This window comes from Sinohyriopsis cumingii, chromosome 1, assembly GCF_028554795.1.
Source record: "Sinohyriopsis cumingii isolate HCF-2022 chromosome 1, ASM2855479v2, whole genome shotgun sequence".
Taxonomy (NCBI): domain Eukaryota; kingdom Metazoa; phylum Mollusca; class Bivalvia; order Unionida; family Unionidae; genus Sinohyriopsis; species Sinohyriopsis cumingii.
In genome coordinates this window covers 22,525,450-22,538,707 of record NC_142961.1, presented here as the reverse complement: position 1 = coordinate 22,538,707, position 13,258 = coordinate 22,525,450, and the positions used below count along the sequence as shown (strand labels likewise).

General features: G+C 33.0%; 1 protein-coding gene across 1 annotated transcript in view; it reads right to left on the bottom strand.

The window, feature by feature from the left end:
- Positions 1-7,690: 7,690 nt before the first annotated feature.
- Positions 7,691-13,258, bottom strand: part of LOC149806545 (UMP-CMP kinase-like) — a 29,018-nt gene continuing 23,450 nt past the window's right edge. The window contains exon 6 of the mRNA XM_089954282.1: positions 7,691-9,907. Coding sequence (XP_089810408.1) covers positions 9,863-9,907 — 45 coding nt within the window. The 3' untranslated portion in view covers positions 7,691-9,862. The remainder of the gene's footprint in view (positions 9,908-13,258) is intronic.

Genomic DNA, 13,258 nt, shown 5'->3' with positions numbered 1-13,258 from the left:
CTAACTGCAAGAAAAAAAATATTTCAGTTTCCCACTGCTTACACAGTTTGCAGGTCTTATTAATTACTAAATATGTTGTTTTGCACTTTTACAGAGAATGAAGACTTCCACCACATGTCCAGGTGGTTGATTAAAATAGGAAAGGGAGAAAAATAGCCCATGGTCAACAGGATGTCATCATGTACAAGTTTTTGATCCAGCTGCATCAGTTTAGAAGCAAATTTCCAGTCTCTTTTTGTAAGATTCAAGAACTATTTAAAAAGGTTTGCTCAGCCTCATGTCAAGGTGATTTTAAGCACACACATTTGTAGAAGATATATTATTATGCACCAAAGAGCTGCTGCAGAAAAATATTCTTAAATCATTTTGTCATTTCTTATCCCTAGTGCAACCCATGCCTTGGACAAATGCAATGTCCGACCTTTTCTCCTGAGGCTTAACTTAAAGCAGTATCACTTGCTCAGCCCTTATATACTAAAGGCATTTCCAACTGAGCCACCAACTAATAGAACAATCATCAACTTGCTGAAATTCAAGAGTCATGAAGAAACTGTCTTGTGTAAAGACTGGTTTGCGTTTGTTGGACTAAATGTTTCTAGCCTTTGAGATAGCTTCTTGACTGGCAGAAAATGACAAGAAAAGCTTATTACTGTCGATTATTGTCGTAAAAAGAACTTAAAGAGAAGAAGCTGAACAGAAAGTAAAAGTATTTTTGTATAGGCCTTCAGAAGTGTTTGAAAGATTATTTTCCTGGACAGACATTGATGAACTATCACCATCATCAGAAAGTCCACAGGACCGCAACAAAAATACTCAAAATTTAACTTCTTAACTCAATGACTTGGAAGTGCCAACAATCAGCTTGCATCTTTGCATCACCAGGTACAAGAGGAGCAGTGCATGAATGAATGCCATCTTGAGAAAACGTGTTCTTGCAAAGGAGAGAAAAACTGGTCTTTAAAGACGCAGTGATATAGCAAAATTTGAGGTTTTTACAAAAGTAAATGTTTATCTCACAGCGTTTCTTAATATCATATGTATAAATGTTACAGTGGACATAAGCATTGTAACAAATGCAGTTACTATCACTTAAACTGATCTCTAATTTGGGGGTCAAACTCAGCCCTTATTCAGCCTAGTCTACATTGGTGGAAATAATGTAACGACTGTTGTCTCCATGCAAATCCTTAAACAAGATGGACTTTTTTTTATTCTGTAACAAATTCTTAATTTACAATGCTGGTTATATCATAAGAATGTCTCTGTTTTATGTCAAATTCATTTTATATGTTAATTGTTGCAGAAATTTCAGTTTAGGTGTAGTCTGTACTTGATATCATTAGAGATGCAAGGCTTCAGTGAATGCTGATAAACTTAAAATTCACATTTTTCACATGGTTTACATGCAACAACCAAAATGATATTTCTAGTAATAGGTTATGAATGCATGCCGTTATATTCTGTAAAAATATGAAATTGGTTGTTGCTTGTGGACCACCTAAATATTTTAAAATTAACTGAAGCACAAAACACAAAATCGCTATTTTATTGCCAAATATAACATCATGAGCATGTGCATATGATTTCATATCTTAATAAATATTTAAGACCAGTTGGAATTTCATGTTTTTCACATGTTAATCAGTTTTTGCCATGGAATTCCCAAATCAAAAGAGATCATATAATACCTACCCCTTTTACAGTCCAAGTCAAGAAGACTCTGCTGATCAGTGCTAAAACTCCCTGCTGATCAGGGCTAAGACTCCCTGCTAATCAGCTGCATGTGATTAAGTCCCTACACACTATATTACTGTAACAATTCCTGTTAGCAAAAGGAAACAAGATTTGATACACTAAATAAAAGACTCCAGTGACTGCAAGCTATTCTATTCAAACTAAGCTTTATTCATTATTGTTTTGGTATACTAATGCTGTTCAACCTCTAGTGCTTGCACTCTAAGAACTATGTGCGAACCCAAAAGCTGCTTTTTGAAAATTAAAAAAGGAAGTCATATGTGTGTCTTTCTCTAGATGTCAGTTCCATCTGTTCATCCTTTAATCTATTGAACCATTAGATGATGCCGGAATTGTTATGTTCCTGTCAGTAAAATTAAGTATCAGAAACTTCTGTTCAATTTTACACTGAGAAAGTTTCCAAGACACCTCAGAGTATTATGCGCCATTTTGCTCAGTTCTTTTGCAGAATGATATAGCATATTACACTCTGGTATAGCAAGCTTCACATTCTGTGACATTTCAAGAAACAAGTGTATGTAACACAAGTTATTCTTGAAAATTAATATGGTTTATATACAGCTTAGTTAAAAGACCTAGAACTTTATTGTGATAATTCTTATTTTCTAAAAATTACCCAAGATAGTGTAAATACTGACTGGTTACAACTGAAACTCTACTAACCATCAGACCACTGTAATTATGAAACTATTAGTCTGACAGAAAATGTACCCGTTTCAGACTGTACCATATATACTCACTTCTAAATTAAGTCAAACTGCAAACAACAAAGCCCCTGATCTTCCAGTGCATTATGCAATGGCAGATTTGGGCTGTGCAGTTACAGTTAGAAAGACTGTGACAGGAAGAATTGGTTATCACAAAACATAGAACATTGATTTAATCTTTCTCGACAAGGAGAATGAAACAGTACAACTTTTTTCTGTTAAAACTAAGGATTACCACTACTATGTTTGGTATGCTGGTGGTGTTCAACTGTTGGTGCTTGCACCCTTAGAGTTGGTTGTGGCCACTTAGTCACTTAATGAAAAATAAAGCATGTAGCTGGAAGTCATCTGTGCATCTGTCTTTAGATGTCAGTAATTGTTGGATTCATTGAACCATGACACCAGTTTATTTGCTTCTAATGTACATTTATAAATGTAACAAATGTAGTTTATTACTGGTAGTTTATTCTCATTTATTTCCACACTCATTCTAGAAACAGCAGCTTTTGTCATCAAAAGCAATGGTTTGGGTTTTGATGAAAGTTTTGCAGTAGGATTGCAAGCCCCCAAAACTGAGATGTATGGGTATCATACTTGAACTCTTTAAATAAAATGCTCTGTTCCTTCACATCTATCCTCTCCCAGACCCTCTGGCAAGGTCAGGATCATCTGAAAAGTTTTGGTAAAGTTTTCTGTTAATTTGTGTTTGTTGCAAGTATGGTTTGGAGTCCCAAAACCCTGGGGAGAATAGCTATTGCATTTGGACTGTTGAATCAAAAAGCACTGCCCATCCATTTTAACAATTCTCTAATATCCTTTGTCACAATAACAAGATCAGGGTCATGAAAAATTCTTGGTTAAATGTTATTTTGTCCTAGGTTTGAGACACTTGGATGGATCCAATAGCTGTCATTATTGGTCTGTAGAATCATAAAGCTCTGCCCTTAATTGTGCATTCATTACATCTGACAGTCTGGCAAGGTTGAAGTTATTTTAAAAAAAATATAAAACAAAGATCAGTATGATGCAAGATATTAAATTCCCTGGAATTTCATTTATATCTCCTTCTAAAAATGTCAATTGTTTTAATTAACTTGCCTGTATCTTATTCCTTAAAAATCTTATTTCAATCTACCAAACTCACGTATCATGCTTATGCTGACCCATACTTTAAATGCAAGATAAAATCACTGCAACAAAGGAAATTTGATGTGGAAAATGTCTTAGAAGGATAAAGATTATAAATACAGCAGCCTATGACTGTTAACATCAAAACTTTATTTGATGAATTATTATTTCCCTTTTGAAATCTGTTGTACAGTTGCAACAAATATTTCCAAGGGAGATAACTACTAACAAATCTTGTTATCATTTAGGGGCACTCTACAGACATGAACTTCTGAGAGAGTGGTGGGTGTAAGGTGAAGTTGTTTACATCTGCAACATGCACTATGGAGAGAATGTTGTATACCTCTATGCTACTGTCATGTGCTGTGGCTGAAATTTCTTTGGATACTGTACTGTGGAAATTTTACATGATCTAAGCACACAGCTAACTAAAACGACTGCACCCTTGTGCTAAATAAAATCAGCCTGAATTTGTCTAAACTAAACTGTCTGAAGCACTTTTTAAAATAGGGAAAATTAATTTTGCCAGACTAGACAATACCAGCTTCTGAAAGTGCAATGAATGAATTACCAAATATACAAGATGTAAAAAAGTTGGGGTTTTTTTTGATAATTTACTTCTGAAGTCCAGAAAGTGAAAATGACCAAGCTATCAGTTTTTTTTTTTAGAGGAGCACATATGAAGTAAGACCAAGCTGTATACTCTATAACTCATATTGCACCCATCAATCATATGCCTAAATAAAGGTAATTGAAGGTTCAATCTCCATTGTTTAATTTACAAGGTCTTTTTTAAATAGCCAGTATAACCAGCGAGGAAACCTGTGGCAATTCTTTTTCATCAAAATTCTAACCCAATGCAAAATATGAAACTGTAGAGTGCCACCTTACCTAAATTTTAGTTGCCTCCCTTGACAGTTTAACCCAAAAGGCAGGTAGACATATTATTTGTTAATAACTTTAGTAACACTGTACAGTTTGTTACTTTTATTATTAATTCAAACTGTCATTATTAAAAGTAAAAATAAATGGCTCCAATCCTATGTAATGGAAAGACTGAAGTCCATACAAGCCACAAAATGTGGACCAGTATGATAATGGTGTACTAGCATGGAATCAAGTTTTAAGTTCCAAGCAAAGTCCTACATTTTATGAAGTCTCTACAGAAATGAAATCAGATGATGTGTTCTCTGATCACTTCTTTATCCAAAAGATATTGTAAATAATGAAAATAGAAAATATTAAAATATACCACACTTTTATTGAAACAAAGTATATAACCTATGTATATAACCTAGTTTTACTCTTTTTTTTTTGTTGCTCTTTTTAAATGCATGATCAAAATCTCATAATACATGAATACAGTTCCTTTAATCACAAAGCAACTCTGGATCTAAAAAAAATTAATTACATGCACAAACTTTCCACTGTTGTTAAAAGGTCCACATGGACACTGTAAATGATTCCCAGACCAAAATCTGTAACTGGTGTACAATCCCCATTGCTTAATATACTTTGCAAAGACCTGAATTAGCATCAAAGTCTGAGCAAAAAACCTGACAAATTCTCATTTCATAAAAACAAATTAACCAAAATATGTGAAGTATGCCCTTCTGAAACCTAGACCAACTTAAACTAAGAGAAGAAAAAGCAAAATACTGAAGCTACTACAGTTTGAATGCCATCATTTTTAACTGAATAAAATGGGACAGGTCCATGGATATAGGTAACAGCCAATGTGCTCCTTGTAAGCAATCATTAATTACAGGAAAATGTTATAAAATAAAAATTCATCTATAATATTCAGAATGGATAGACAGAAATTATGAACTTGATGCACCCACCATAGCATGAATTGTATTTGAACAGTAGCAATAAAATCGTTACAGGGCGAGACTGTAACGCATGGTTTCATATTATCTAATGCACAAGTTTGGCAATCAGCAATTGAACATTTTTTAAAAATTGCAGCTCATTTCTTTCCAAATTTAATAAATATGAAATAACATATTTCCTCAACATTAAACAGGTTAAAAATAAATCTGTAAAAACATGAATGCTGAACTGTCATTAAAGTGTCTTCTGAGAAATAAGGAGGCCGCAAATCCATTTTTTTTCTTGAGATTGCAACAATCATTGTACATATAATTAAAAAATGACTGGATTCTCATGTTATTTTAAAAATGTTTACAGCTTATACTGTTAAAATTTATATAACATAAAACACACTAATAAATTCATCAAGCCAACCTTTTTATTTAGCTAAGTAAAACACCTAAACACTGGTTAATATAGAATGTCTACAGATGAATAGACACCAACAGAGGCACCTAAGTAATGATGTTCAGCTTCTGCCACAGTGGGCTTGACAAAAATGTAATGCTTTCTGTCATAAACTCATTACATTCTGCAGTCATTGGCAAGGATTTCAATTTCTACTGACTAGTAGCCCCTCTTTATAAAGCCTCATAGCATGTCAGTCCTTGATATACACATCATCGACCCCATTAACATGGGTACATTTAGTTCACTGCCACTTGATTTACTTCATTTGGCTTATAGCAAACAATGAGTTTTTGTGGTTTTTCGTGTGTTACCCACTATATGACACTGCCTTGCAGTCATTACCTACTTGACTACCTCAGTGTAATAAGGTCTCACTTCTAATCCTGCATTTCCTTTTATGGTTCCTCTGAACCATGTTATAAACAAGATTGTTGTACCTTGGACGTGCATACAGTAGCAGGAAAGAGATTCTAGCATATTTTTTAATTGATCATTTCTTTATATACTGTCCTTGCAAAATATAATCATACAACAGTCGAATCTTGTTGCAATAATGCTCATTACAGATTCCAAAAATAATAGCATGAATAAAACGGTTCAAATATAATTTTGATCTTCAAAACAGAGTACTCATCTCCCAACCCTGAAAACAACTACCCAGTAATAAATGTGCTTATTTCACATAAATGCTTGGGAGATGTCAATTCATTGACAATTACATAATTACCTTGCAGTGCTGGTGAGACATACAATCCACAAATATTCATTCACAAGAATTACATAATTATTTCTGACACATTGTTCTTTTGGGGTTCTTGACCTATTCAGCAATTTAGAATTCAGAATGATGCTTAAGAAAGTAACAATTTAATTTATTGCTTTTAATTACATACCCATTTAATGTTATAAAGTTGATATGGCATTCAGTATCTAGGCTCAATCATTATTTCTGTTTGGCACACCCTTACTATACCCACTGTGGTGTTTTCACAACATCTGCATCAAATTTTTTGTTAAACTGAACTTTGATAAATCCCAATTTATAACAAAAAATAATATTTGGTGACCATGAAAAAGAGGCATTTTGAAAATGCAAAACACTGCATTAGTGTTTTGTTTCAAATCTGTGAAAGAGAACTTGTTTGAATGTGAATTTGTCTGACAGTTTCAGTGTATCTCCACACAGTATCAAACTTGTTCTTTTCATAGACTTGGAACCATCACCTTGATTAATAATAGGATCCACCTATTATCTCACAGCCCTAGTATAACACGAGATTCCCATGGTAATTCACATAACAACAAAAAAAAGGCAGGTATACCATATTTAGATATTCTACAATACATCATTCAATGCATGCCATATTTACTACGATCTTTTTATGTTTTCAAAAAAAAAGGATGCAATGTCCTTATATGGCACACTGAAAAATGAGGCTGAAAATGGTAACAGTGCTTCAATGAATTAATATGGTGGATGACCTAAAACAATTTTTGTATAAAGAATATAAACCCTATTTTACTTGTGGTATTAAATAAGACTACAGCTCGATTTGTTTAATGAGATATGCATCTTCAAACTTTCTGACAATATGCTGTACTACATACAGGAATGCTTTAGTAACCCACCACAAAGGAGGGGTACTAATATTAGTACTAGGTTATAGTGTATTTAAGCAAGTAGAATAAAGTGCCTTGCCCAGAAACACTCCAAAACTACAGCTTGTGATGATCTGATAACATGATTAGATCCTGCACTTTTTTTGGACAAGTTGCATGCATTTAAAGTCACTCAAAAAAAGACCACAAACAGGTTGATAATAACACTTTATATTCACAATTTAAAAAGACTACATTTTAAAAATAAGATGTACTAAAACAGGAATATTCGAGTATAATAGATTGTTACAAACTTGCATATATTAAAAAAATCAGTATTCACTACATACCAGAAATATGACTTTCAATGTTGTTGTTTTTTTAAAATCATGTTAAAAATTGGCCATTAAGTTCACTTATTCAAACCTCAAAGTTGACACTGAGTGTGAAGATACCTTAAAAGACAACTCAAGATATATTATGAAAGCAAAACTTACGCAATTTTTAATGACTGGGTAATAATACATAGATAGATGGAAAAAAATAAATATTTTTATAAAGCTTGTGATATGAATGGGTACTGGATGTTCAACTGCTCATTGCAAGAACATGCATTCTAATAAATAACCATAAATAAAGTGCATTACAGTTAATGTGAATACAGTATAATACATTTATGGTTATTGGAAGAATTCACATAGCCAATTATGTGTATGTTCCTAATAAGGAATTCAAAGTATGAATATAACAAAATAACACTGAGATTGGAGACTGCTATAAATACTGTTTTACTGTCTAAAGCATATACTAAAAAAGACAAAGTTTTCTTCAACACAAGTTTGATTTCTCAACATTTGTATCAGTTGTGGAACACTAGTGTTACAAAAGATTTTTTTTTGAACAAGATAAACTAGTAACAATGATTTTACTTTAATGATGCAATTGCTGACTAATCAAATCCAACGTAACTATATCTTAATAAGCTTGCAATAAGTTGCCTTCTTTTGGCATATTAAAAATATATCTTAAAATGATAAAATACACTATCAAAATCATTTTAATCTCTAAGCAAACCCACACAAAAATAAAACAGAATGCTTTTATGCAATCCCATCCACACCAAAATTTTGTCATAAAGTAATAAAGAAATTACATCCTAATGCTGGAAGATGAGTGGATCAGGGTTTATTTTAGCATGCATGATTCGTACTAATGTCTACAAAGTTGTGCTGAAACATTAACGAAATGCATGAAAATGTAGTAACAGACCCAGGTGGGCAGCACCCCCCCTCCACATTTAATGCATCATTGCTACATATGTAAGTCTAAAAATATGTCTCTAGTTCTATAATTAAACATGTGGCCCAAGTGGTTACATGACCAACATCTGCCTAATAACCCATTGTTTGTACATCCCTGGAAAGTATTTTTTCCATGAATATTCAAGGGCTTCCACAAGTTATCAAGTAGTATTTTGTCTTTGTAAACTGAAATTTCTCCATCTGTTACTGTGATAACTACCAGTGACCATTCTTTCTGTACACCCTCTGACAAATTTGGAGTTTATGGCAAAATTCAAGGACTTTGGAAGTACAAAACCAAACTTTTTGAAATCCAAGGAGTTTTTATGGCCATATCTGATGACAGGTCAGCTCATTTATATAAATTTAAAATTACTTCAAGCCAATATGCTTTCCATCAAATTTTATTAAAGTATGCTGAGCAGTTTATTTTTTTAAAAATCTGTTTAAATGTTTTCTATTTATAATTTTTTTTGGTTTGATGTTTTGCAGTTACAAATCAGGCATCTTAACTAACCACTTGGCTCTTCTATTTTTTGTAATGGCAGCCACATTTGATGGCATATTAGTGTCACTGGTATAAATTTGAAAGCAATTTAAGCCAGAATGTCCTTTGCCATATTTAGTTTAAATTTGTCCAGTGATGTTTATGAATGCAACTGATGATGGACTAACAGACAATGCATGATGGATGAAACACACTGGATGCATTGACATGCCATCAACTCACTTGTCCTTATGGCAAGGTGATCTAAAAAGCCTAAATTTTGTATGCAGGTACATCCAAGTAAACATATATTTAATGGTAATATCTATGTATATTCCTACATGAAATTCAGCTTCTAATACAGCTGATGCTGGGAGCAAATCATCCTCTAATAATCTGTAGAATGTAATTTTAAACTGAACCAATAATACTTGCTTTTTTGTCTGACAAAGTATAATTTTGATGTGGAAAATAACATCAAGCCAAGATTTATTTGTTTCTATCATTTCCCAATCATACACATGTACAGCTAAGCAATAAAATAATAAAAGTTACATAAATAAGCCTATATGTGTGATATTGTTACTCATAAAAGGTAATCACAACTTGAGTTCTGCTAAAATCTGCTTCACATCCTTAAATACCTGCAAAAAAAAAGGAAGAGATGAATGCAAAATGATGTGCTGTATACAGATAATGGAACAAGACAACTACTGAAGGGAAAAACAATGCCCCTACTGTGGCACTAATCTGTCTCAATACAGAGGTCAAAGACAACATATTTACAAGCAAAATATAACTGGAAAATGTTTCATATTTCACTCATGCTAAATATCTTTAAAATTAAAACTATGTGCACAAATCTTCATTCAGATATTCTGAAGGTACTGAGTTGAACAAAAATTTGGCTCTTAGTAAAGATGCAAGATCAACAGGGGTAATAACTCATTGTCATTAATGGATTAAAATTCTGAGGAGAATTATATCATTACACACCACAAGGACAGAAGTGCTAACTGATGCCATTAATTTGATACTGCGAATTAAAGATGAAACAAAAATTTAATCCAGCCCTTACCCAGGGTTCCTACACAAACGATTTTGTTCCCCCATAAATTATCAATGACAAATTTCTGATTTTTCATGACCAAATTCTTTATTGTTTACTACATATGGGCTCGAAAATTGGATATGTACATAGAAAATAATGATGATATTGATAAGCAGGATAGGAATGATAACTGCATAATTAGCTTTATTGTCAAGAGGGCACCTTCTTCTCCTGACAGACACCCAATCCACCCATTTTAATATCAAAGACTGACAAGCAAATAATGAGATTTTCAACTATTTTCCATGACTTTCCCATTACATTCCATTACAAACATTTTTCCAATATTTTTTCAATTACTTTCCAAGACAAATTTTTTTCCCCAGGGTTTACCAGGTACTAACTTCACAAAACAGTGATTTTTTTAGTTTTCCATCACATATATAATTATAACAAATTTAAAAGACTTGAATATCACCATACAAGTTGATTAAAATTATAAAATGAACTCTCCTGATTAAATAAAATTTATTCAACTAAATTCCTTCCATCTGCAAGAGGGAGGGACACTTAAAAGTTCATACTTTGTGTTTAAACCTTTCTCAATTAAAGCTTGCTATGCGAGTGATCAATTATCAAAATATTTGACAGTTTCCAGACAATTAGTTTAGTAATTGGACTTTCTGTAATCAGTCATATTAGTAGTTTTATTTATTGAATTTAATCATTACACACTATTATTGCCATGGTCCCAGCTGTTTATCTTTGACATAGTCAACAATATCAGCTTTCAAATACAAAGTCTTATGAAGTCTGATTTCTCTGAGCTACCAAAATTCCAAACAGAGATGATGCATAGTAGTCTACTAGGTTATCACCCCTGATGGTTGATACTAAAACATGCTCAGATTTGTTGCAGAATATAGATTCCTTGTAAGACTGAACTTCATCCAGATAACACCGACATAACTTTTCATATAAAATCTGTTCTTAATCCATCTAACCTTAGATTATTCAGCAGAAATGAAACACTTGGACTGAATATAAATATGTGCAGAATTACAGACTTCTGTGTACATATTTTAATGTATTTTTGGCATAATTTGATTTCCTACCCATTTTATGAATTAATGAATGGTTTGATAAAATGTCAAATTGAAATCTGTTCCTTCAACTAAAACGTCTCTTTCTAAAAATGAAAATAATACAAAATTTGGCTATTCACTCCAGTGACACTTTTAAAAACAATGGGAATCATTTTTCAGAGTTTGATTACACACACCTTTAAAATGGCCATTATTCACTATATTTGGATCCACATATATCCATATTCCTTTGTAAGGTCATTATTTACACACCCAGCAAAATTCAATGTTAAAGTGCATGGACAGTTTTAGAAGATTTTGACTTTATGGTGTGATTCATTACAAAACAAATTAAAATGTTGTATGCTGCAATGTAGTTGCCAGTTTATACAAAAAATAATTCTATCCTGTTATTTGTCATGATAGACCCAACAGCCTCCTTTCTTGATCTAGTTCAGTACCTGGCCTCCAATGTAAAATCTTAAGCAATAAATTTGTGTTTGAAAGGTTTTTGATGACATTTAAGGTATAGAGCTTTCAACTATTAGATTGAATTGACTTTTGTGAACTATTTTACTATGAAATTTTGAACAAGAAGGAATATTCAATTTAAATTGAGTAAAGCAAATTGTTTAGTAAATGTTGTCTCTGATAATACTTACAAGATCATATTATACAAGGATAACTTTCTTTCCTAACTCCGACACCAACCATTCCAGAAAGCCAGAAAATAAACAGCTTTGTCTAATATCAATACAAAGGGAAGCAACTCTTACAAGTTAACTCCCTGTTCTACCCAATTGGTGGCTACTATTATATCTTTTTTAAACCAGTTTTTTTTATATACTTAAGCGCCAACACAATGAATACTTAGATTGCGGAAAAGAGTGGGAAGGAATATCTGTAATATCATCAGGTGAGTATTATCATGGAAACATAATTTACTTAAAAGTTTGCTTTCTCCATCAAATGCATTACCTGATGACATTACATTAGGAGAATAGTTAAGAGGAGAAGGAAATGCTGAGCATCTTACTTCTACCTGTATCACCTGTAGGAGCAAGATTGCTCTACTAAAAGGATGAGCTTCTAATGTTAGTTTGGAACATCAAGAGATAACTTTTTAATTCATGTGTGCAGGAGTTCCTGGTGGGATTTGTCACTTGATTATTGTTTCATCATCAAATGTTCTCCAGAACCACCCAGCAAAAGTGGCAAACTCATGTCTGTGTCAAAGGTTGTGCTTTCATGAATGGAGAGTGGTCACTATCTGTGTAACTACCACCAACCAGTTTATGTCATGCAAATGGAAACAAGAAATGAGAGAATGTGTATGCCAGTCAGCTGACTCTGCTCTGTCCTGAATTGAGACACTACATTCAAGGTCAGACTCATGGAATCTGCCTGCATTTTGAGATCTTCAATGCATGATTCTGTAAGAGTTCTGAGTACACTGATTTAATAACTCTCTTTAGCCATGTGGATAGTGCTTATGGGGTTACATCTTGCATTCTTGTTTCAGTGGCAGAAATGGTTTTTCATAGTTGCAGATATTGTATGTGCGTCTCAGGTAACATCTGAGGGTGTGTACTGGGTTCTGCATCTTTGCTTCTCTTGCAGTCCATTCAAGTAGTGGGAATGAATAATTGTTGGTTAACTAATGACAGGAAGAAACCTGGTTGTGTCACTATGAATACTGAACCATCAGAATGGAACTGCATCTTCAGATTTCATTTATAGCTCACTCAGGTTGAAGTTAGCATTACGATAAACCGCAAGTCATGTATGATAGCTGCTTCCATGTGTACGTGTATGGATGTGTTAGAATTGGACCACAAGTTAGGAAGTACCTTGCTGCA